We start from the raw sequence: 25,400 nt of genomic DNA, 5'->3' as shown, positions 1-25,400 counted from the left end.
TGTCAGATGCATGGACAAGATAATTCTAGGTAACTCCCCACCACACACACATGGATTTAAGGCATGAAGAACACTAGGAATGATAGTTCAGCACAGGCGCCATATCAACAGATACAGCTTCTAGCGAGGGACAGGCAATGAACAGCAACCTTGACACCGAAGTCTGAAAGAATGTGTTTGTCCTAAGGAAGCAGGCAAGTAAGCCTATTTTCTTATGCTGTATCTTCAGAACAAATATTCCTCATTCTCTGTCAATTAGTCTCTTTGGGTATGTTGTTTTTCTCATCTTCTAGTGGCTGTGGGCATATCTAAGGCCCATGGCTATTTGATCTCTTCACCTAATGACCTGTCACTGAGCGATTTACATCAGGTAGCAAAACTTCATCATTTCTCTGCATTCAGCTCAGGATTTTCACTAGAAGATAAAATAATCTATTACAATCTACTTTTTGAAGAAGCTGTAGCTAGAAATACATTTAGATAGCTGACTGGAGGCCCACACAGGCAGCAATGTTTCACCAAGTCTTGTTGGTTCTTAAGGTCTTTCTAAACAGTGTTAACATTAACACTGTACCTAAATGTTATCCTTCCTTCTCAGAATCTCTGATTATTTATTTTCATCGTCACAGTCAAGTCTTTTGTTCAAGCATTCATAAAAATTCAAACACCTGGTAGCAATACCTTCCTTTTTGCTTTTTACACAAAAAAATACTACCATTCGTTCTATTGAGAAATGTTTGTCATTCTTTTCTTTCAGTCTTCCTTTGCCACCTGTTAATTACTGAATCAAATGTATCATTTTTAAACCTTTCTCCCTTAGTATCTTCAGAGCATTCTGTACCTGACGGTTTATTTTTTCAAATTTTCCTCCATTCAACTGCCTTTCCTTGCCTAAATTACTGTTAGTACTTTTACCATAAAATATCCCATATATGTAACCTCTATAGACATAAACTATTGGCACAATCCCATCCTAAATGTGGTCATCAAACACAATTGTATATATGCCTGCAGTCTCCATCCTCAGATGTCTTCAAGCTGCAGCTGCATAAAGCCCTGAGCAACCTCATCTTGTATCATAGCTGACTCCACTTTGACCTAAATTGCCCCTCAGATCCTTTCCATTCCAAATTATGACATGATTCTGATTGTAATTTTGTTCCTTTCTGGTTCAAATAATTTTACTTCACAAAGAGTAACTCCAGAAGTATACTCCTGAGTTGGTCATCTAAAAAAAAAACAAAACAACCAGTAACATTTCTATGTAGCAATGAAACCTGGTAGACACTGTACTACCAGCAATGAAGCAATAAGTACCCTGGGGACATGCAGGAACAAACTAGACCATGCAGAAGATTTTTGGATTGAATTTGCTTGATGGACAAGGAGCTGGGGGGCAGAATAAAGAATATACAGTATGTCTGAAATTATGAAAAAACAACCAACTTGTTACTGTATGTTGCTAAGTCACTACTTAAGTTCCAGGTTCTATTAAACAAGTAAAAATTAAAAATGTTTTTTTACCTCACTTTCAAGAAAGAAAAGAACCAACATTCTAATGAGGTTTCCATTTGGACTATTTCGCCCTCTCCTCTTTGCTAGAGCCTCTTCAGCTTGGGGATCATGTCTGCTGAACAGTCTAAAAATAAGCAGAAGGAGCTGTGATGTTTATCAACACAAATCTTATTTCTTCAAAAACGTGATGAACAGTCATTCCTGATACAGCAGATTTGTTCATAAAGCGCAGTGAAAGTATCTCAAGCTCTTTTTTCAAGGGAAAGAGGGCATGACCTCTTCCTGCCTGAAGAGAAAAATTTATCTTCAGAATCTTCAAGTTCATAGGGTTAGAGGAATTTCATACCAGAAAAAGCTCTCTAGAACGTATTTATATTGAAGGATTTTGCACAGCTTCATATATTTGTGTAATTTATAAAATTTTATATTTTTAGTTATCAAATCTTACAACGGTGGTAGCAGTTACAGTGTCTTAAGAACTATGGTTGTATCTTCACTGTAGTCATGCTGACTAAGATGTAGTATAAATAAACCTAACATTCCATTAAACAAACAACCTCAGGTACCAGCAGCGGCACAAATGATAAAGCAAGCTACCAGTCAAGTTACTTTTTTTTTTTTTCAGGTGAATTATACATTCTGCATTGAGTTCTCTGATATATGGCTAGCTCCAAACTATTCTCACCACTCAAATTTAGTAGCTTACAGAGATCTCAGATATACCTACATTTCAGCTACAGCAATGGTTGTTTTACTTTGAGAAGTTTGAAAACCGCTCCTTGCTTTTACAGATTAGCTGCAACCACGAAACAAATACTAAATGTGAAACCCAGTATTCTGATTTCACTACCAGAATTCATTGAAAAGGATGAGTTACTCACGCATTTGTATTTTAGCTAAAGGCATCATGCTTTTTCCCTCTGCTCATCTTAACAGGTAAGAGGCAAGCACCTCAGCAGGTGCTGAAATATCTTAAACATCCACCTCAGGGCTCAGACAGTGATCTTCTGTATCATTTGCCTTCCTTTGCTAACTACAGAGGGGGAAGCCACTGACTAGCTTACACTTGGAAAGTGGTATTTAAATGTATAAAATTATTCAAGATAAATCCCATCCCAAATTCTTCAAGTAGATTCTATTTAAAATTGAACACTCACATGTCAACAGAAACCAAGAGAAAACGAGTCTTAGGAATGGGACATTTTTTCCTCAATGTTATTTACTTATATATAGAGAGACATATTTTAACAGAACATAGCATAGTATCTCATTGTAAAGAAAAGTTAGGATAAAGTTTTGTCTTTACACTAAGATACAGACATGTCTTAAAACAAATTTATTTACCTTCTAGTCATTTTTTCAAATTATTTTTCACATAGGAATTTATAAGGGAATTTCAGTACGTAATTTTTTAAAAAATCTAACCACTTCCTTGTAAAACATCACGTAGGGGACTAAATGTAACTGAATTTTGTAAATTAATTCCCTGAAACAGACAATGTCTGATCACAGAGATGTAATTCCAGAAATCCACCCACAAAAGCTTACAGGTACAATGTAGATTTCTAAATCACAAATAAACCACAGATTTTTTTTTAAAAAATGGCAAAGAAAAACTGATCTTTTAAATTGTTTTTTTTCTGTCATGTATCTTGGCAGTATCTATATAGTAGATAGTATAGTATCTATAAGTATATTACAGAATTTTAATCTCCCAACCACTGAGGGAAAAAGAACACTACTACTAAAAGACATTTAACTGCAAACCCTAAGATCAGAAGGTTAACTACCATGATGTGGCAATGTCCTGCTCACAGTAATCAGTGCAGTATGATTCACATCCATGGAAACAATAGGTCATTTCCTTTGTCATCTTTCAGTACATGAAAGATGGAATCATAGCGTAACATATTTTCAGGGGATGTCAGTGAATTTAGAAACAATGTTATTAATTATTAATATATAAAAACTTCAGGATTTAAAACAACTTTAATATAGTGAGGTGTGTGCAGCCTTTTACAATTCGTCCTTGAGGAGTTAGTAAAGATTATCTGAATTCTAGAGTAAGATAAAGGTAAATCTAGTTTCTTTAAGTATTTAGGTTTTTATTTTAAAAAAGATAGTAAGCCTGTGTTTGAAATTAAACATGTAACTTGATAAATTGGTGTATTTTGTCCTCCTGCTTTTTTGCCTTTTGATCTTACCAGTACTGGAAAGCATTTATGAATCTGGTCTTCTCCCATGGTACCTGATAACTTACTTCTTGTGAAGGAATTCTCCAGCTGCTACTGCAACAGGCCGGTGCGCTGAATACACCAAGTGATAAACATTCTCACAGTCTTCATTTGACAGAGCTTCTTCACTTCCACTGAAATAGTCAGAAAACACCTCAAGTAAACCCAGTGTTTCGTTTCAATCCCCTTACCTCTCATAACTTGCTTTTGACAGTTATAAGACTGATTTCCTTTGTACAAAATCCTAGATGGAGGAACACTAACATCAAAAGCCTTTGGTTTAATTTCCAAATATGGAAACATTTAAGGGGCCTGTAAGACTGAAAATTTGTCTGATATTCTTCTCTCAGTGGTACCAATACATACAATAATTAATGTAAAAAAATTCATCACTGCTTACAAATCTTGCCAGCTTAATTACTCAAACCACCACACTAACTACAGTATGCATACTGTAAGATACCAAGCACTTATTATCAAGCATTATTAAATTAAGAAAACAGAATGTTACATGAGGAAAACGCAATGGCTTGATTACATTTATTTATTTCAATGTCTGTTTGCTTTTAAAGCTTGTAATTCATAAAATATTTAAAATATTCAAAGTTTGAATTGGGCAACCCTTCTTCTCCTTCAGCCTCCTGTCCTGCTCCATTCTCAGGAGTTAAGTCTCTTCACATGGCACTCCTGCTCTTTGGCACTGCTGGGCAGAAGGCACCTCTCTGCTGGCCTGGTGAGTGGGAAGGAATACTCCCAATTCCCGCTGCAGAGAGGGCCAGGCCAGGTGAATAAATCTGCCTCAGCTACAGGAGAAGTCGTCAGAAATTCCCTGGACAGAGGCAGCAGAAAACTAAACCCAGATTTCATCACCACGTGCAACACACAACTAGCACTGAACATATACCAATAAAATCATCTAATAATCTCTTTAGGATTGAATCATGATGTGGGCTTAGAATTACAATAGTGCTGATACAATAAAATGTCGATCACTCTTACAGTAGTTACTGTGCTGACTAGACATATACTCTCATTTTCAACATTGAGAAAGTGAATCTGATCACCCCATGCTGTGTTGGATGAAAGATGATGAAAAGTTTATTTTGTGTAATTATTTATTGACAAGAACAGGGAATCTTTTACTCCTGTCTTGAGAAAACAACATATTTGGCACTTTTGCAGTTTCTGAGCTTAAGTCAGATTTTTTGTGCGAGTTTTCTGAAACTCAGGATATTTTTCCTTTTTCAGTGGTATTTTTGAAAAATGCTATGAGCAATGGAACTGTAATTATATTCCATCAATGATAGCACTGACATCGCATACAGGAATAGTATTACTTCCCTCCTTGTTTAGTCAGTATTTATCAGAAACATTTATGTATCAGGACTCTATACATCTTATTTGGCTTTGTACCACAAATAATTTTTAATTGGCCATTCCCCATCACAATTGTTTGTAACATCTTTTCAGAGCTTCTACCTGCCAGAATGTTGCCCTGTGATGTTCAATGTGACCTTTATTCTTCTAGTCCAAGAATGATGCAAGCGCATTGCTTGCACTTAGCTATGTTTTAATCCCACAACCAAAGAGAAAACAGGACAGGGAAGAAAAAGATGCACTGGAAAAATATTGACCTAAAATCTTACTGCATTCCCAATATCCCAAAAGGGATAGATATGTTCTACATGTTGTCTGTGATATTTGTTATATTTGCCTTAAAATCATAAAAGTAGATGAGATTCCCCTTCTTCCTGATATTACAAGTCTAATATCTTCAAAACTGCGTGACCCATAATTAAAAAATGAAGCCCATATTTCTTTTACCAAGAGGGAAAGCTAGTCTAATCTTTCATATAAATTCTCCATGTCCAAAAATTTCTTCAGAGTCACCAAGTATATAACCTATGACGCAGGAGTTCTATGCATCTGTTTGTAACGTGAGTTTTTTTTAACACACTTCAGTGAACGTGTGATAAAACCTTAGGAAAGAGTTCCTCCAGCAGCACATTCATGAGGCTGCTGTGGTCACAGGCTACTAGAGACAGGTTGGTTCAAGCAGTCTGCGCATGGGCTGGTTACATGTGGAACGGATCTTTACCTCAGGGAAGCCACTGCACCTGGGTAAGAAAGAGCTGGGGCCTGGAAGCATGTCTCCTACTGCCAGGCCCACTGTTTTAAATTGCAAGGTACCACCACCTCCACATAACCCAAGTAAGGGTGTTGAAGCAACCATTTTCTCCCTGTCAACATACTTGCCAGATGATTCTCTTCCCAGCTCTATCAGATAATCAAATCTCCTAACCCACCATCTTTGCTTTGTTACTACTAGAATTACTTCAGCAAATATAACTCGTGCTCGCACGCTTTGGGAAGGACAATCATTTTGCCCTTGGCAAATGGTATAAATGCTGCCTGGCATTTTTCCTCAACAGTGGATGCACTAAAACTAAGAGTCTCAATAAATATATATGTTTTTATACTTTGCCTATTGCGTTTCTATGAGATTGAGTATTTCATTTTAGCTTCGTGATCACACCATTATATATTTAGTTCAACTTCATAGTAAATGTAAAGTATCAGAACAACTTCATCACGCAACTGAAGAAATCAAATCAATTAAATATTACTGGCTTAAGTAACTTTTAGAGGGAATACACTAATTTTGAAAAATACTCACTGAAGTATTAGCGTGACTAATCGAATGGCTTCCACAGCAACATCGTATTCCTTATCAAGTGTCATTGATACAATGCGATCCTGAAAAGGAATTTTATTACAGTGACAAAAAAACACACACACACACAAAAAGCTATCCGATTTAGAAAGCTATAGGAAAAAATAAGTACTCTTGTGAAGAAAGATCTTTCAACTGGACACATGAAAACCCTTTGATACCATTCAATCATTTAATTTACATCTTAGGAAGCTGTGTGCTATGTGCACAAATAAAAATAGGTATGTGCACAGGAATGGGAAAAAAAAGCTTGTATACTTTCCAAGAAAAAAGCAAGAAGACTTTGGAGTTAAAACATTGTTCTGCATTGGTCTTACTTAACATTTCTCTCTTCAGAAGGAATGTGTTTTGAGTTGGTGGCAGAAAAAATGCCCTACTTCATTCCCCTGTAAACAAATAATTTTAGATAAAGTTATATATATGCAATAATATTGCACATTATGCATATTTGGAAATACTGTGCAGAAAACTGCACATGAATATATGCACCTGCATATTGCCTATAAAGCTGGGGCCTTTATGCCTGGAAACACTGTAAGGTTTTAAGCTGGCCTCAACTACTACACTACAGACCTTCCACAAGCAAGTGGGAAATTCTGTGGTACGACTTTGTATTTTCCTATATTCCTTCCAGCACAGAAAAGCATACAATTTTCTTATCAAATATGATGATTTTACACCTTCTAAGGACCCAGCAGTTACGAGGAGAAGCCCCCTGAAGTTCTTTATATGCTTAGTTTGAGTTTGCTTACTGCCTACCTACAATACATGTGATTAGCAAATGTTGCTGTCCTCCCTATGTGGAGAGAATTTCTATCCATCCATAAAAATGTCATATGTCTTGATGTTTTTTGTTTGACTGATCAAGTTAATGAAAATAAATTGGGCCATGTGAAATAAAACTTTATTTCTGTGACTTGAACTGATTCATAAAGGACTATGTACTAATATATGATATTTGGGGATGTGAAAAATAGAAGGCAGGAAAAGAAGAAAAGTAAGTGTGTATTAGAAAGCAACAGCACAAGTCGCCAAGAATAAATCAGAACAGAATAAAGTGTTTACGTCTTTTTTACTCTTCCAGGCATAAAAGGCTGACTGTGTATATAAAGCAACAGATGCTTATTTCAATATTGAAATTTAGAAATAGTATATAAGTAATGCATTGTGGCTGTCTTAAATGTTTTCTACTTAACAAAAACAGGTCTGCAGAGACACTTGTCACTAATACTGACTGCACCTCTGTCACCATTAAGTTCTTGGGAAATCCGATGCATTTAACCCTTACAACTAGACAGTCTTCGAGACTGTGAGAATGGACTCAGAGAGTGAAATAATTTTCCAAATAGGAAATTCTGTGTGTACAAGATAAAAATTGCTGCCAATTTTCCAAAGTTCGTGGCCAGGCAACAACAACTAACAATAACAATATCAAAAGAAGGAACTGTGAGAGCAATACTATTCTTAAAAGTATCGGTGGAATTTCACACAGCTCTTCAAAGTCTATCTGAAATGGCAGGAACCACAAGGAGACAACTAACTGCACAGAAAGGAGTAAGAACACAAGTGTAAAACTCCTTTTACACCTCTGAAGCAATCCTGGAAGGGAAGGGCTCTTTTCTCCTGACTACAGAGCAAGGGCTCTCTGAATTTGGAGTCTTTGACAACGACAGATGCGACAACGCTTCTTTATCCAAAAAGCCTGTTCACTCAGTTTTGCCAGGAACACCAGGCATAGCATTAACAGCACGGATGTGTAATTTCTTATTTTCTGCCCAAATGCCAGCATCTCTCAGTGATGGCACCTGTCAGCCTGATACCACAACCCTTGAAAATGAGACTTTAACACCTAATGCCCGGAAGATGAAATTCCAGTAGTGTTCTCAGTTCCAAAACCCAGCTGTTCAATCTGCTTTGACAGAAATTTTCCATGCCATTGTACAGCAGCAGAATAAAACACATCTGTATTTTTAACTTGAAATATTAATTTACACTATAAAGATCACTTTGCATTATTTATTAGGCTGTGAACAATACCGGCTGAAGAACAAATCCCCTGCTGCCATTCAAGACATGGAGACAGCACCATCTTGCAAAGGGTCAGGGATGAGGACCGGGAAATAAGTGGCTACAGCTATATTTGCTGATGCTTTGCCTTTGCACTGACTGCAAAAGAGCTAATTCACATATTTTCCATATTGCTTCAAATAATGTTTGTATCAGACCACAAAACAAAAGTCTATTCTTTGATGGACAAACATGGACAAAGCTTTTTTTTGTCCAGGGGGGCGGGGGGCGGGGATAGACAGGACTTATTTTCGGGCATATCAACTACTAGCAACACAAACAGAAATGCTGTAAAGAACAGACATCTTCCCTTTGGAGAAGTGACATTATCAGATCCTTCATAAGGCTATGTGGTAAAATATTAACAAGACAATACAAGTAATTCTGGAACAAATTAGTTTATGCTTTTAACAACTAGACCATCTCTAGAAAGATTTCTCCTGACAATCTGAATGGATTGAGCTGAACCACAGCTGAACTGCGCGGGTGGATTCAGGGCTGCTGCTGAAATACGTGTAAGGAGCCATGGAACCGAGAAGAGCATTTAGCATTTTGTATGGGGTGGTGGTGGAGTTTGTGGTGGCACAGCATTTAAGTTTGGTATCATAGACACAAAGAGTCTTAATTTGAAAGTTTACTCCAGCCTGGTGCCAAAAGCTGCATCCCTGTCAGCACAGCTGTAAGCTGACGTGCAGGCAAGGGCAGCTTTTTGTTCTACTGAATGCAGCTGGAACAGAAACAGGTGAATCTTCCATCATGTTGAACACTTTTTTTCCCTATGCTCACGCAGACTTTGAACTCACCTTTTCCATAATTTACTTCATAATGAAACAGATTTATATGGACAAAACATCTTTACTGGAACAGAGGAAAGATAAGACTCCTAACAGGGCTCCCTTTCCTCTGATTTTTTCTTTTGACAGAAGTGAAAATTCTTTGCTCCATTCTAAACCAAGAAACAATGTACAGGCTAACATGACTTCTAACAAAGAAAATTGTCTGCACTGTAAAAAAAAAAGCCAGGAAGAAGTATTTAGATGTTTCATGTTCCTGTAGATTTTTGAAGCACATTACTTCATAATCATATCTCACAGTGCCTCCCATAGTCAGTTTTGCTGATGGATGGGACAGGTTCAGACTCAAAGCATAATTATTCATCTACAAATTAAAGTGTAGCAGGCTAAGAGAGAAGCAAGCATCCAGCACATCTAGTAAAGAGAAGCAGATATAGGACCATGAGAGTTTTAGATGCCTATTTCAAAGAAATCACATTAGAGAAACAGCAGATACAAGCAAATCTTTAAGTCTGCACAGAAGGAACAAGAAATGCTGCAGAGGCTTGGAGGGTTCATGTTTCTGGAGAGCTAACTAGCATTTCTGGTTGTCCTGAGATGTTAAGCAAACCAGACTTATGGAGGCGCTACGGAAGTAGTGTGAAGCTTCTACCATCCCTGTTTGCCAGGTACTCTTCTATGAGAGGAAATTTTGTGTTTACTGCAATAGTTACAGAAACTGACTTTACAACATCAGAAGAATATAGGCGCTGAAGGGATCTCACAAAATGTTCTATTTCATCTCCTACTTTAAAATCAACTATCTCTAGCTCAGTCTTGACAGATATCTATTTAACTTGCCCTTAAAAAAACTCAGAAGGAGATTCCATCACCCTTCTCAATAGTCTGTTCTATTATATAACTATTATTTTGGACAAATAGACTTTCTTATTACCTAGATTTTACCACGGCATGTTTTCTTCTCCATCTATCAAATGAATATGGTAGTGAAAGGCTGATTACCAATGTGTTTTTATCAGTTGTTTATACGGAATAAGTATATGGCAAGTTCTCTGTATTTTCTGCTTTTCTAGATCAAACTGAAGGACGTAAGAGTAACTGCAATGGCAGACATAACCAGTGAAACAGTATAAAATCTACAGTAAGTTTTTCAGTCTGCTGCACAGTATTTATTTATGAGTATTTAAATCTCCACTTCTTTTCTAAACAGGATTTTTCATCATCATTGTAATCATGATTTAAACAAAAATAAATTAAATTAGTCTTTCCTTGGGATGATAGCCTTTACCATAGTTCTGTGTCCAAAACACAAAAGCTATGGTAAAAGGTGCCAGCTGAACTGGTGACAGTGCTTGGAAGCTTTCTTTACAGAGCATCCAAGCAGAAGCAATGACAGCATTTCCACAGTCATCTCTCCAGGTAACTTCACTTGTGAAATAACACTGATATGCCACAAAATGAATTAACAGACACACTCTTGTTATTAATCAAAAATTAATAGGGGAGGGGAGGGAGGAGGAGGAGGAGGAGTGAAAGTGCATTGTAAACTCCTGTCTTATGAACCATTTTTTTCAGGCTGTTACTTTTGGATTTATTTTATGTGAAAACCCCTGTACAAGTCCTTAAAATTCAGTAAATCTAAAATTAAATAAGCAGAAGCAGATTGAATAATGACAATGAATAAATGACAATAATACAGATAAATAATCACCGTGGCCAAGCCAGACAAATTTTACAAGATAAACACTGTAAAATTAATTTGTCTTAATCTCAGCATTCATTAATAGTTTTGCTATGGTAGTTACAAGCCTTGTGACAAGTAAATAAGTGTATTTTTGCATTTAATATATGAGTCAAAGACTGGAACATGATGAGATAGATGATATTTTTATTTTTTGTACTTCTCTTACCTTGAATCTATTAGTGAACAGCTCCAGTTTTGGAAATAACTCTCTGTTGGTATACAGACTCTGAAGAGCTTTCAAACACTTCAACCTCACTTCACCTTGCTGAATAAAACACACTAAGATTAGCTGATATAATATCCTAATCAAATGCACATGAATATTAAATAATATCATTTCATAATTTGTTTAACGCACATTTACAAATTTATGCTAATGAGTTACCAAAGCCAATTTGCAATTCAGCTAAAAAACAAAAACCACATGCAGCTGCCTACAAACAATGTTACATTTTCTATTTGCATGTATAAAGAATTTAAGGTGCCATTACTTTAATGTCTTTTACTGTTTCCCTTTTCCTTTCAAGTAACTCCACAGTACAAAAAGACAAACAAGCCTGTAAGCAAATACAAAATAAAGACATCTGATTTTAAGGTGGTTGGTGAAAAGATAGCACAGCAATTTACCTTTAGGCAAGAGACTAACAAGTAAATTTTTCCTGATATCTGCTGCTTACAATCAATGGACAAGTGTTCAAATGATTGAGTGTAGGCTGTATGTCTGAGTCGTTCTGGTGTGCAGAACCTAACTCCCAGCTACTCTTTAGATAGGGATTGCTTTGATCTGGTGGGCTGTAGGCAGGAAATGTGGACATCACAAGGCCGTGGCTACAGATCAAGGTTTGTCACCTATAGGAACACTGATGATACATGGTTCCCCTGGACACATGTGCATCATCTGGCTGGCTGCAAACATACTTTATAGTCTTGGTAAAGTCTTGGTAAACTATGGGTTCTTGTTAAAAAATATTTGTAGATAATAAAAAGGTTACAAACACAAACCTGCTTTTCATTTCTGAGTCTGTCTATTCTATAATCAAGTCTGTATTTAAAAAACTGCTCAAGCTCAAACCTGAATGAACATTCAAAGACTGACATAGCAACAGAAGCTAAAAATCAATTTTTTAAGTTTCCTTTTCATCAATTTAAAAAATGGCAATAGAAGATAGAGGCACAGACAGAGGCAACCCCTGGAGATGACTGCCCTTCTTGGCAGACAAATACTAAGAGGACTTACTGTCTCTGACAGCAAAAAGGCCAGTTTTTTAAACTGGTGTTCAAGGCTGAAATTCATCACTTCAGAGAGCGAAGAGCATATTCGTTTGCTAATCCTGTTATGAAGGTTTTAAAATAGAGTCAGTGGAGATTATTGACAGAAACCCACAACTAAGCACAAACAGCAATGACCTGGATGAGAATGTAAAGAAGGCAGAAGTGAAGCTGTACATGGTTATACTGCGCTGAAGTCCAGAATGGATGAGGGAAAATGTGCCATGGATCATCAATACACCAGACACAAGAAGTTTCCTGAGTAACTATGAGAACCATAAGGAGTACAGAAAGTGAGCATTAATGTGAGATTTCAACATCCCAAATATTTTTGGGGAAAAACACAGCAGAATTTTCTTGCCTACCAAGGGTACAGATGTTCAAGTTCAAGTAATTCCTAAGAAACTTAGGATAAAAGGTGGAAACACATTGATTCGGGGCAATAAAATGAAGAGACTTATGTAACTAAGAGATTAACTTACTCAGCTAAGGAACTTGTTAGGAGGTCAAGCACAAGAGGAATTCAAAACAAAAAAAAAGAGAAAAACAAAATAAGAAAGGCCAGGGCATAATAGGAATGGACAGAAGATGTAATGAAGAAAACATTCTGTAAATATCTTTGTAGTACAACAACCAAAAAAAGCTTGCTTTGAAGGACTAGTTATTTTTTATGTGCACAGTGGGTAGGGAAAGAAATAAAATTATGCACAGAATTTTTAGCTTATGCAAGAAAGAACATTTAGTGGCAAACAGTTAAGCATTCAAATAAGCTGCCACAGAAAGCTGTGGAAGAACCAATACTAGATTTTTTTTAGAAAAAATGTTTAGAGAAATACTGCAGGTATATCGTGGACTCTGCCCCAAGTAAGAGAGAAATAAGCAGTATTATTTCCCAGACTAGCTTTTAGCCAGATTTTCTGCAATTCTGAGTTGAAGTTTATGTCAACCTAAGAAGGCAAGTATTTGTAACCAAGCAAAACCTTTAATTCCATTAAAGAAAATGAGCATCAGTTTCCAACTACTTTCCTGTAGTCACATATATGCTTTACACACAGAAAGAACGTCTGAAAAAATAGCCATTTTCTAAGCAAATAATGGACAGAATGGTTGCATTCTCAGCATCCTAATTCCTAAGGCCTTTCATTCTCCTGAGTTTCCTCTTCCAGAAAAATTATTACTTTTTTAATCCAATTTGTAACTGGGACACTTGATGATTGAAGAATCCTGAATTCAGTCACACTGTCATGTTCTATGCTTGCCTCTTTCTCCTGTCTAATTATTCCTGTAATTCTCTCTCTCTCAAAAGTTTTATATAAGAAAGCTAATAAAAATATATAAATAATCATTTAACATTTTTTTTCAAAAATATGAGAAATTATTTACACTAATTAATTGTAACTGCCTTCTTTTATTTATAATATGAAATTAAAATATGAAACAAAAACATAAAATGTTTATCGGCACCATTAAATGACAAACATTTCTCATATTTTCCCTCTTTCTGATCAAATAATCCTCTCGACACTTCTGTTTGTAGAGCAAAAATTGTTACCATTGCTAGTGAAGCAAAAAGCAATACATGCACCTTTCACGCCAGCAGTGTGGGGTAGTTTAGGCTATCTGGGTGAGCCATGCTCTAGTCAAAGCACTCTTTAATATGGCAGACCTGCAAAGAAGAATCCATCCTGACAGAAGCACACCATTTTTGTTTTTACATATTATATACAGGACTTGAGCCACTGACCTGTAACTCCTGTGTAAGCCTCACAGTGACATACAGCCTGGCATCAAGCCAACTCAGATCCTTCATAATTCTCATCTAGCCAATACTTCTGAGCATTCATTTGCCTTCTCCCAGTGATAACCAGAATTCTCTCTAAATTCTCACTAAAGGGGCACTGCTATGTGTCACCTCACACACCAGAAGAAGGTGCAGGTAACATGAAGATGATTACTCCCACAATCACGATTTTAATGCTGTAGGGTGGCATATTTTGAGGTCATCTGCTGCCTAATGACAGAAAGTTACCCTGCCAGAGGGAAACAGACTACAATGCCTTGTAGCACATTAGTACCTACGTCAGGAGTATTCCTGACAGGAGGCAAGCAGAACTTGTACGCTGTCTGCACAGGCACACACAATACCATTTCTGAAGATGTTGTGTATCATCTGGTGCATTTCTTGTACTCTCCAACTTTCCCAAAATCAGGATTGTCTACGTATCAAGAGATACAATCATGGTTTTGAAATAGTTCCATGCATCAATAAAGTAGAAGAAAATTAAGACTGGGCAGTCTGACTTGTCTTTTTTTTTTAAAGGGATTTTTTAATGGAGTTACATTACAGTTTAGAATGGTTTTACCTCATGATCCCAGATCTACATTAAAGAAAAAGCAGCTTAAAAGGAGAGAAATACAGACCTAGAAGCCCATATTTAAACAAGAAAATGGTCTTGAATAAAAAGCAAAAAGTCCTAAGATACTCAAGATACTCATCTGAAATCCAGGAAAGGGAAGGATTAACATAAAAAATAGATGAATTTTACAAATTATAACTAAACTGCTGTATCCTACCTCCAAAAGACCACACTGGAGCTACTACAAAGAAATGTAACAACTATGTCTTCCCTGTGGTTTAATTTGTATGCCTTCTGAAGTAGAACATGAAACTGCTCATGATCTCTTGCACTGCTGCCTCCTCTTTTTTCAGTAAAAATAAGCTTCCAGAGAAGTTAATCATTTTGGTGTGGCTTCTGTTCATATGAAATAGAAATACCTTATGACTATTGCCTCAGCCTTCAAATCTACATTATTTTAAGTACTGACTATAGTAAAAATTACCCCCTGGTCAAAGGAAAGCAAAACCAAGAAACTGGGGTACCAGTAGGCAAGTCTTTCAGACAGTGCCAATGAAAACCAAGCTATTAAGAGATCATGTACTTTTGGAGGTCTTGCATTTTTTAACTGGTTCTTAATCTTTTTTCAGTAAGTGCTTCCTTTTGCACTTCCCCCCTCCATTCTGTCCCCCAAATGTCTCTTTATCTCCACTTGCTTCCTTTTCATCCTTTGGCACATAGTTCAGCTAACTCTGACTCTTCCCCTATTCTACGTGCAATCTGTCTCACCCTATACAGTAAGCATACACCACATCAAAGAAAAAAAAACATCACATAGCATGCATATCAGGATACTAAACAGTCAGATTAGCTATTGATTTATCGACTGAGAACCCCAAGGCACATCTGAGGCTTGCAACAATAAATATTACAAAACAGCAGGGGCAGGAGAGCAGCTTGATGGTATTCTTCCATGTCTGGTCCAGATGGAAAACTTTTATTTTTTCTAATGCAACACGGTAATTGAAAATTTGTCTGATAGGAAAGAACATATTAACTTTAGGATAGCTGAGATAAAATATATGTTAAGGCTGCAGACACATGATTAGACTCTGGAGGATGTGAGAAAACTATTGGACATGACATGAGAAATTGCTGGATGCAACAGATCACACTGTGAGAAGCTAACACAAGTCACAGATAGTGCCTTGAGGAATGGATAGATTTCACAGATGGTTTAAAGGAGTTATGTGAGAAATGGCTGGACTTCACACACACTAGAAAGGGATTGATAGCTGTGAAGCACAGCAATACTAGATTCTCTCTAACGTTGAAGCGCTACTTTGTGAAAATGTTCTGCTGGGATTAGAGTGCCCAAAACTCCACTGTTGCCTTTAGGTATGCGCTCTCAATACTGTCTGTAGAGTAAATAATTGTTAGGGCTCATTACAGCTGTAACGAGGATCTTCCTCCTACTCAAGTTTTCTAAAATTGAGATGAAATGTAGAAGTTTGGCAGGTTTAGAGAGGAAAGCAATTGCATATCTGGTGTCTAAAGCACAGAGGCTATTCTTAACAAGTAAACCGCTGGTCCAAGTCAAAGGAAGATGCATATCCGTGACAGCTATAGCTAAAGCAAAAGATTCAGCAGCAGTATAGTCTCTTCCTAAATGATCTTCTTCAGACTTCAGCAAAAGAGTGACCAAGTCATATCCTTTACATGAATATGCTGTCTGAACTTATAGAAAAAAACCACCTTTTTAAAAAAAGATGTTAACTATTTGTTATGCAAGTCATCAGAATGAACTTGCAGACCTCTGAATTCTCCCAGCAGCATTATTAGAGAAAAAAGAGTAGTCAAAACCAGCATGCCAGAATTTAACGAGCATTTCAACAGTATATGTAGGTCTCACCTGCTTTTCTTGGACACTCCTAGCAAGACTGTTTAGAGTAAAAGAAGTATTTCTAGTAATTTTGGTGAAAGTGGGAGGATGGCTAATCCCATTTATAGCCTGGTGTAGAAAAAAATCCTGTACAGTCAGCAGTGTAAAGTCCTGTTCTATTAGCATTAGAAATGGTCCACTCTTGCAGGAACTGACTGGTGTGTGGGCCTGATACCACCCGGAAAAGGCAGGTTGTGGATACCATTAGTACTAAAGAACGATCAGTGGTCAGACAGGAAAGAACCTTCAGATATATGTATCTTTTCAACTCCACCTAACCTTTCAACTTTTTTTTTTTTTTTAATACAAAGCTAGAGAGGACCTTGAATAATTTCTACTGCAAGAAAGGCCAGGGTGATGGCTGCTCTCCAAAACTAACTCAACCAACCATCTGAGCTCTTCTAAGCTGGTACAAAGAGACAGATTTGAAGAATCCACAAAGAACTGATGGATGCTTTCAGGAGATGGAGGAATAAGGTTAGAAAAATGTCCTTTAAAGGCAGCTGGAGCTGAAATGCCTGTAAACCTAAAATAGTAAAGAGAAAACAAATTGTTGAGAATTCCACTACTGAGGCACCAATCAGGCCCGTTCAGTTAATTCTAGGACACAGAGATGCTCTCTTTCCTCTAACTAGTGAGCAATGCAAATGGGAGAATTGACTGGAAATCTCATTTTGATTCTGCTTCAGACACAAGGGTTCTAAGGAATGTCCAGTGAGACTACTTCTCTTTTAATTAGAAGAAAAGCAGCATGCAAAATTTTCCAATAAGATACTCTAACGGAGATTGAAAACAGAAAAACCACATGAATCATCATGTGATTTGGGATAACTGTATCCTGATTTAAGTGAATGCATCAAAAAACACTGGTTGAAAGATAAATGAACTGCAGGAAAAAAGAATGATCTCTTTATAAATCAAAGATGATATACTATACATGTCTTGGGTAGTAGAAGAGTAGCTATTTACAGTATACTCTTCTATGTACAGTAATACACAATACTTACCCTGTCATGTAGTGTCCAACCAACATATTTTAAATAGCTATCATTCAGGAAGGCATCACTGTACATTTTCATCCAGACACCAATTTCTTCAATACAGACAGCTCTAATCTCAGCAATAGCATCACTAGCAAGAAAAAAAAAAAAGTTAACCAAATTACAGACACATACCATTTACCTCATTTACTCATTTCCACTGCTGTAGCTATAATATTTTGCTTTTACTTGGGTTTGATGAACTTCACTATATAGGGCTTGTCACTATGTAGTGCTCACTCATGATCTATCTCATCATCTCAATCTCTCTACATTCAGATATGTTTCCATTATCTCAAAAAAAATCTCATTCTATTTTGCCTCTTAGTCTATTACTTGACCTTTTCCTTCCCTCTTTTCAAACAGAATTATGAATCCAAGTGCTACAGACTTCCTCTCAATAATTATTTCTGAAACACTGTCACTGTGATTTGCTAAGCAGGCTTGACTTTAGTTTCCAGCTAGAGATGCAGAATAAGTGCAAGGTGGACAAAGTTACTTGGTTTTACCAAAGGAGCCTGGCAAAGAGGAAGAATGGAATTTGTTATGTCAACAGAACCTGCTTCATGCAGCACACGAAAGCCCTTGGAACAAAAGCCAGGAAAAATGTTTATATGTCAACATTAGTTTCTTCTATTTTTCTTGCTTTTTTTTTTTTCCTACATTCTGACTGTGGCAAGTGATGGAAGAGGCAAAGACAGACTGATGAGCTTCTTACTGAGGTAGCGGAGCAGGAAACTGTCTGGAGAGATCACCTAAAGAGATCAGGAATGGAAATGACTTGAATCTGATTGGCACTTTCCTGCCTGATTGACATAGAGCATGGCATATTTACTAATAATGAACGACAGCTAAACAACGGGAAAAGGGATTGGGGCCATCTGGCCCTTTAGTAATTTCATCTCTGAGACATCTGTTACTATGAGAAATTGCTTGTGCCACTCCAGCTGGCACTGCTTCACAGTTCCAAATTTCAGCTGTAATAAAAGAAGAACATAGAGAGCCACTTCGTAGAAGAAGGGAATGGTGCTTTGCAAACACTGGTCTTGCTTATAACTGAGACCCTTGTTTTGTGTTTTTGTTTTCATTTTGTTTTTTAAAAAAACAAAACCAAAAACCTTTGTGAACAGTAATAAATATTGATTTCATTCTAAAGTTGCACCAGCAGAGCTCCCCCCCCAAATCTAATTTATGAAAAAAATAAATTTCAAGCTTTAAGCAAGAGAATAATTGCTAAGTGCAATTGTATTTTTCCTAAAGTCTTCAATTTTACAAAATGTAAATAAAATGTTCCTAATCTTATGCTCAAGATATTTATTGCATAAATTCACAGAATATAGTATAACAAAACTGCTATACTATCCATACTGTAACTGCCTATGTCCTTCCAACCTTTACATTGGAAGACTCTGTATCATCTTCCAGGCACCAAGGTGAAAACCACAATTTCTACATGGACACAACAAACAATCATAGTATCACACGTGACTAGAAGAGACATTTCTAAAGTCATGTCTCTGTTTTTCTCATTAAACCTCTTATCATAAGGAGGAGACTGTAGCAATATAACAACATAAAACATGCATTTAAAGATAACGCATGAATGCGATTGGGGAATTTCTAGACGTGTCATCAAATCACTGTTGTTGCCTCTCTGTCCAAAGTGAAACAGACTGATTCTACCAACTTCCAAACAGAGTCATTAGAACTGGTCTGTCAAACTCCCTGAAGACAGTTATGCTATAACCTCAAAAACTAGAAGGCAATTGTCAATCCAACATGTAGACAAGGTGCATTACAAGCAGGGTAAGTCATTAAATAAGCTGTTCCTACCAGGGAATTCTCAAACAGGTTTTAGATGCTGTAAGGATGAATGCGCTAAAATATTATAAATAAACAAAAATTGCATTTGTAATGGAGAATGCAGCCACAATGAAGTTTTAATTAAAACTACACATATATTCACATATATATATATATATATTTCTGTCTAACTCTATATTAATTCACACTAAAATAGTAAATCTCTTACATAGAATTATAACTATTTTAAAAGCAAAACCTGGGTGGAAGGAATCAGAATTCAAGACAAATAGCAATCTGTAAGTCTGCTAAGTATGAAACAAAAAAAGGGGCAACCACATATGCAGCCACACGAAGTAGCCATATAGATATTTCTTCTAGGGGATGACAGCCTGAGTCCTCAGATCCAAGTAGGTTATTTCACTACCTTATAAATTTGGTAACTGTGAAGCATTTTGGAAGGATTTAATGGCAATCCCAAGAAGAACTCAAGAGTCAACAGCTATTTAATCATGCAACACAGCCAGCCAAAATCAGGAAAAATTATCTTTTCTGTAAGAATACATTCAACCTTCCCTAGGCAGACAATGAAAAACTGATTCTCAATCCAAAGATTCTCAGGAATCCCTAGGCACTACAAACATTCACTCCAAGAGAGAAAGACAGACACAAAGAATAAAGCTATTAAACTAATTATGAGATTTAGTATATATACTCTGACCTTCCATACAGCACAAATTGCAAAATAATGTCTGTGAGGTGAACGGGAAACACTCAGATAGCCATTTGCAGCAAAATTCACAACCTATGTTCCTACTTTCAGTAAAGATGCCCCCCGATGGAACTTCCTAAAGAGTTTTGGACATGGCTGATCAGATAAGAAATTCACTGGCTTCTTTTAAAACGTTGATTTATCAAGGCAGGCCCATTAAATTTAGGACAAACCATAGCAAACACTAGCAGGAAATAGCATTTATTTCATGCTAAATTATATCTGAATATTTTGATCAAGGCCAAGAATATTTAGGACACTGAAACAGAGTCTATAATGGATAACTGGGATATACTTCTCAGACTACAGTGCTACAGTGGCTGCCCACTGTACCCTCTGAGCTCTCTCAGTCCATTTGATCAGCAGCTTAGGTTAATAAAGACCGAAGCTGAAGGTAATATAAACTAACCTGGTTAATCTGCACTGATGTGAAGAGGCATGCTCCAACTCCACTGTGCTGTTCAGTCACGTATTTCCTACCACAGGCCTCTTCCAAAGTTTCCTGCACACCTTTCTCCATAATTACGATTATCCCTCTGCCCCACTAGAGGTTCCTTTTCACATTCTAACCCTCCTCCCAAACACCTTTTTCTTGCTTTCTGCCATTTGTCTAAAAGATTTCATACATGATGTTGTCTTAAACCAAAATTTAAATCTAAAAGGTTAATTGCATAGTTTAGTATTGTTGAATTTTATCTTTTGACTTCGATAAGCTAATTAACATTTAAAGAGTTGGTTCACCAAAATGCTGCAGATGCTTAGAGGTCTTTAGTGATGCAGAACAACCCTAAATCTATCTTAAAAGACTACTGCTGTCTGATAAGCCACACTCCAAAATAGCATGCAATAGTCCGTATCTACTAGAATAGAGTGCACACACATGCACATATACACATGCACATGAATATATAACCTGATGAGTTTTTCTATACAAAAGACATCTCATAATAACTATTGAAAGAAATTGTAATGTGTTAACAGTGCAATTACTTTTTAATGTTCTTGATAAAATCATCCAAAACGATTAACAAGCAAAAGCTGTGTGTTAAGTGGAATTAAGGCTTTCGTGTGCCTTTATGCCATTCAAAGAGGAAAAAGCCTAAAATAACGTTACAGTTGTGGTCAATGTGTATTATGGAAAACATCAAAAATGTGTTGTTTATACATAAGATATACAAAAGGAAATGCAGGACAGAGGTACCCAACAACCAAAACTGCCCTATTATGATATACAGCGATCATGATTACTCTAAAGATATGTGATGTTTATGCTCCTACTGTGGACAACTTTTCTTTTTAGAGAGAAGAAGTTGTCTTCCACAACTCCTTAAAGCTGTTTTACGGAATTAAAAAAAAAACAAACTGTGTGGACAGATCTATTGGGCAATTACTGGGGGTTACGCTGACATTTTCTTCCAGAACTTCAGTTATTTTGATACTGCTTTTGTGACATCCAGAACATTACATTAGAAGAAAAATCAACATAGAAAATGTCCTTGGCATTACTTATGATTACACTTTGCTAACATAGCATACTGTAGCAGTTATTTTCTTACCGGTATCTATGAACAAATATACCCTTAAAAATAGAGTTCATCATATTTTCGATTTCATCTTGGTTTTCTTGTAGCTGAAAAAAAAAATAAATAAAAGATCACTGCTCATTATAATTTGATATTCTACAATTCCTTATTGGGAAGCACTAGAAGGACGATGGAACAGCACTTAATTAATTATTAGTAAATTCCCCATTTTCTGTTTTTCCAGCACATGCTTATATTGTGTGCAGATGCATATGTATGTATACATATATATGCAATGCCTTAATGGAAGAAAGTTAACATTCTCTACAAACATCAATTAATTTAGTATCCAATTAGTCCTTTGAGGTCATTACTGTTCTTTTGCTATAGAAATTCAGGCATGTAGACGCTATGTGCTCAGTAATGTCAGCAGTCCACTAGTCAAACAAACAGAACTGCAAATGGCAACTGGAGAAACGAAGCCTGTTACTGAAAGGAGCAGCTACAGACCAGGAAGTCACCCTGAAAAACTCAATGTCCTACTTAAGGAAAGTACTTCTGCATGTGCTCAATCTCAAGTATAAATGTAAGTTGCTGTAACTTCAGCGCCCATGATAACTGAAACTCTGAGCAAGAAGGCTTTCCAGAATCAGAGCATGGGTGCTTACCACTGGAGCACAGCTGACACCCAGTTTCAGGCCTCAGATTGCAAAAAAATCAAACCAAACCAAACACCGAAACAAAAAAAAAAGGTGCTACAAGCAGTAAGAGTGTTTTTAAAACATCCCTTAATAGTTCCTCTGTAATATGACTGCACTTTATAAGTACTATGGACAGTTTACTTTGTGTCAATGGGTATGTTAATAAATCCTGAAAGAACATCTTGGAAACAACTGAAGTATTCTCATATTGTTGTCTTTTGTGCTAAATTAAGTAAAGATGACTCGATTACAGCAAAACACAGTTTTGTTAAATAAGATGATGCCAATTTTATACAATCAACTTTTGGAGCAGAACTGCTACAATACTCGAAGCCATCATTCTTCCATCAAGGTGTTTCTTAATGTCAAAGCAGAATACCACAATATATGTTAATATAAACTCTTCATATTTTCAGCATGAAAACCACAACAGAGCCTTGCTAGTAGAGACTGTATGTATGTACAAAAAAATAAAAACTGTGTAATCATACATTTAACAGATAAAATATCTTAAAGCCAGAGGCAAAACTATTGTCAGCTGTTTTGTCTTCCTGCATAGCATGAGCTCATAAACACTTTCACCTAAGGGTTTATATTTTTCAAGCCATGTTTATAAATATTTCTACAGTACCTTCCAGAAAAGATCTAAAGTAGCTTGCAATATTCAGTTAACGAAGTCTCAAAGCTTCCTAAAATGTAGGGAGGTGCAGCCTCCATTTTACAAATGGGAAAACTCAGGCATGGAGGGTTCTTGACTAAACTGTCAAACACCTGAGAAAGAAATTAATTCCCCAGTAAAAGGGATTGTGTACAAAGAGAGTAATTGGGTGCATGCCAGCACTGCGTATAACAAAGGGTTGGTTCACTAAACAAGCATATTTAGGCATGGCTTCTGGGAGAGGCATTGTTTTCAGCATAAGCTCAACCCAAACACGCACAGAATAAATACTCATTCAAAAATTTATACAATGCAAAAGGGAGAGTGAATTTCTAATCACTTCTCAGTTGGCTGTTGTCACAGGCTGGCATACGTCCCCAGAAACACGGGGCTAGCACAGACTATGGAATAAACTGAGGATGGGAATGAACCAAGAAGCCTCAGGAGGATGTTTGAAAAACTACTGAGGCCCTGAAAGGAAAGGGGTAGCTCCCTGAGAACTTCAGATATGGAGTAGGACAGAGGTGGACAGAGGTAGGAGAGAGGGAAGTTTATGAGCCATGAAAAGGTTAAGATGTTAAACGAAAGTGTATTTTGTCATTTCTTTGAATGCAAAATCGAGCAGCTACAAAGACTAAAGCACAGATGAGGGGACAGCATGGATGGCTTACTCTCTCCTCCTTTTTCTACAAGGAATTTACAGCTCCCTATGAATATGGTAAATTATCAGCTATGCAACTGATAACAGGGATCCAGGTGTTGGGGCAGAGCTGGTGCAGGAGAATTAGAGTTTTCCTAGTTCCAGGTGAGATCCATTTTACTTCAGTGAGCATAAACTGGCCAAGAGATACTGTTCTGAGCTATTTAAAGATCAAAAGTACTTTGTTGACATTTATGAATTATTTTCCATCTCCCAACCACAAACCAAGGCACTGGTATAAATAAATGAAAGTCAGCATCAGCATTATTAGTGCCAGCTCTTGTCAGCTCATGTACAAACGTGTCACTTATCACTAAGATAATGTTAACTTCAACAGAGGTGGGGTGGTCAGAGAAGACTCCATCTGCGTAATTCCTACAGAATCTTTTGTGCACTAATATTTAAGAGATACAACATCCACATGTATTTCAGCTTCAATAATGAATTAACACCTCTTTCACAAATTTGACATTTCTCCGTAACAGTTTTTTACACTTTCAACTTTTCTAGATCATGTACTTCAATTTGAATGCTTAACTTCAGGCATCTGGAGAGAGAACTGCCTTTGGATTCCCGCTCTTACCAACCAATGCAAAAGTAATTTAACATTCCCCCGCTCAAATCTAAGTAAAAATAAGGAGAACATTCTCCTGTTGATTTTGCAGACAAATTGGGGAACTCAAAAAGACATGTATGAGAAACATAAGATTTGAAGTACTGCTGGCAGCAACTAAAACACAACTTTTTCTATTCTCGGGCTTATTGCAGTACAAAAATCATTCAGTTTGAAAATCTCATTGACTAGAACAGACCGTTAATCTTCTCTCACATTAGATATGTAGAAGATGACATGAAAATGAAACCAGTTAGAGAAAGCATTCCATACTTTCAACTTCTAATTAATTAATTCCCACACTTAGCTTGCAAACTGGCCTATGTAACTTCACGAGGATAAACATGTGCTGATGTAGGTGTTTATGAAGTTTTATTATGATGGCACTGCATCAAAAGAATCAACTAAGAAAGCGCCATCACTGAATGCTATTGTAAATTCAGCATATTTAAAAACAGGAAATAAACAGTACTACGTTAGGAATACTTACACGGGGCCTTATGCCATCTCGACCTAATGAAGCTATTTTATGCAGTTTCCTCTGCTACGCTTACCACCACGCATCTGAGAACGTGTTCAGTCATCACCACTTCTCCCTGGCTTACACCTATGCAACATTTTGATTAGTTTTCATGAGTGGTGGTATGAGAGAGACTGAACATACATGCCAAGAGGTGAAGGTTGCCAAATGCTTAACCTTTATTCTTCGTTCAGGGTTTCACCGCCCCATGTTAGCCTGGGCATCAATGCTTCAAAGTCTGCCCAGAGCAATTATATACTGTATCTCCAAAAGACATTGAAAAGAACAGCTGAAGAAGTACAGGAGATGTCCACAGACACTGAGATACTGAAGCAAGTTCTTCAACGTAAATAGCTACTTTGTCCTTCTCTGGAAAATTCAAGCAACCATCAACAAGTGTGGAATAGAAACTGTGTTCTAGTTATTTTAGCTAAG

At 36.8% G+C, this 25,400-nt stretch overlaps 1 protein-coding gene across 1 annotated transcript in view; it reads right to left on the bottom strand.

Moving 5' to 3' along the window:
• Positions 1-25,400, bottom strand: part of STAG1 (stromal antigen 1) — a 185,061-nt gene that overhangs the window by 52,909 nt on the left and 106,752 nt on the right. Inside the window, 6 exon segments of the mRNA XM_050712522.1 lie at positions 1,525-1,639; positions 3,776-3,883; positions 6,427-6,506; positions 11,255-11,353; positions 17,643-17,766; positions 21,807-21,880. Coding sequence (XP_050568479.1) covers positions 1,525-1,639; positions 3,776-3,883; positions 6,427-6,506; positions 11,255-11,353; positions 17,643-17,766; positions 21,807-21,880 — 600 coding nt within the window.

Source organism: Cygnus atratus, chromosome 9 (genome assembly GCF_013377495.2).
Source record: "Cygnus atratus isolate AKBS03 ecotype Queensland, Australia chromosome 9, CAtr_DNAZoo_HiC_assembly, whole genome shotgun sequence".
NCBI classification, from domain to species: Eukaryota; Metazoa; Chordata; class Aves; order Anseriformes; family Anatidae; genus Cygnus; species Cygnus atratus.
This window is presented reverse-complemented; position numbering and strand designations above follow the sequence as displayed.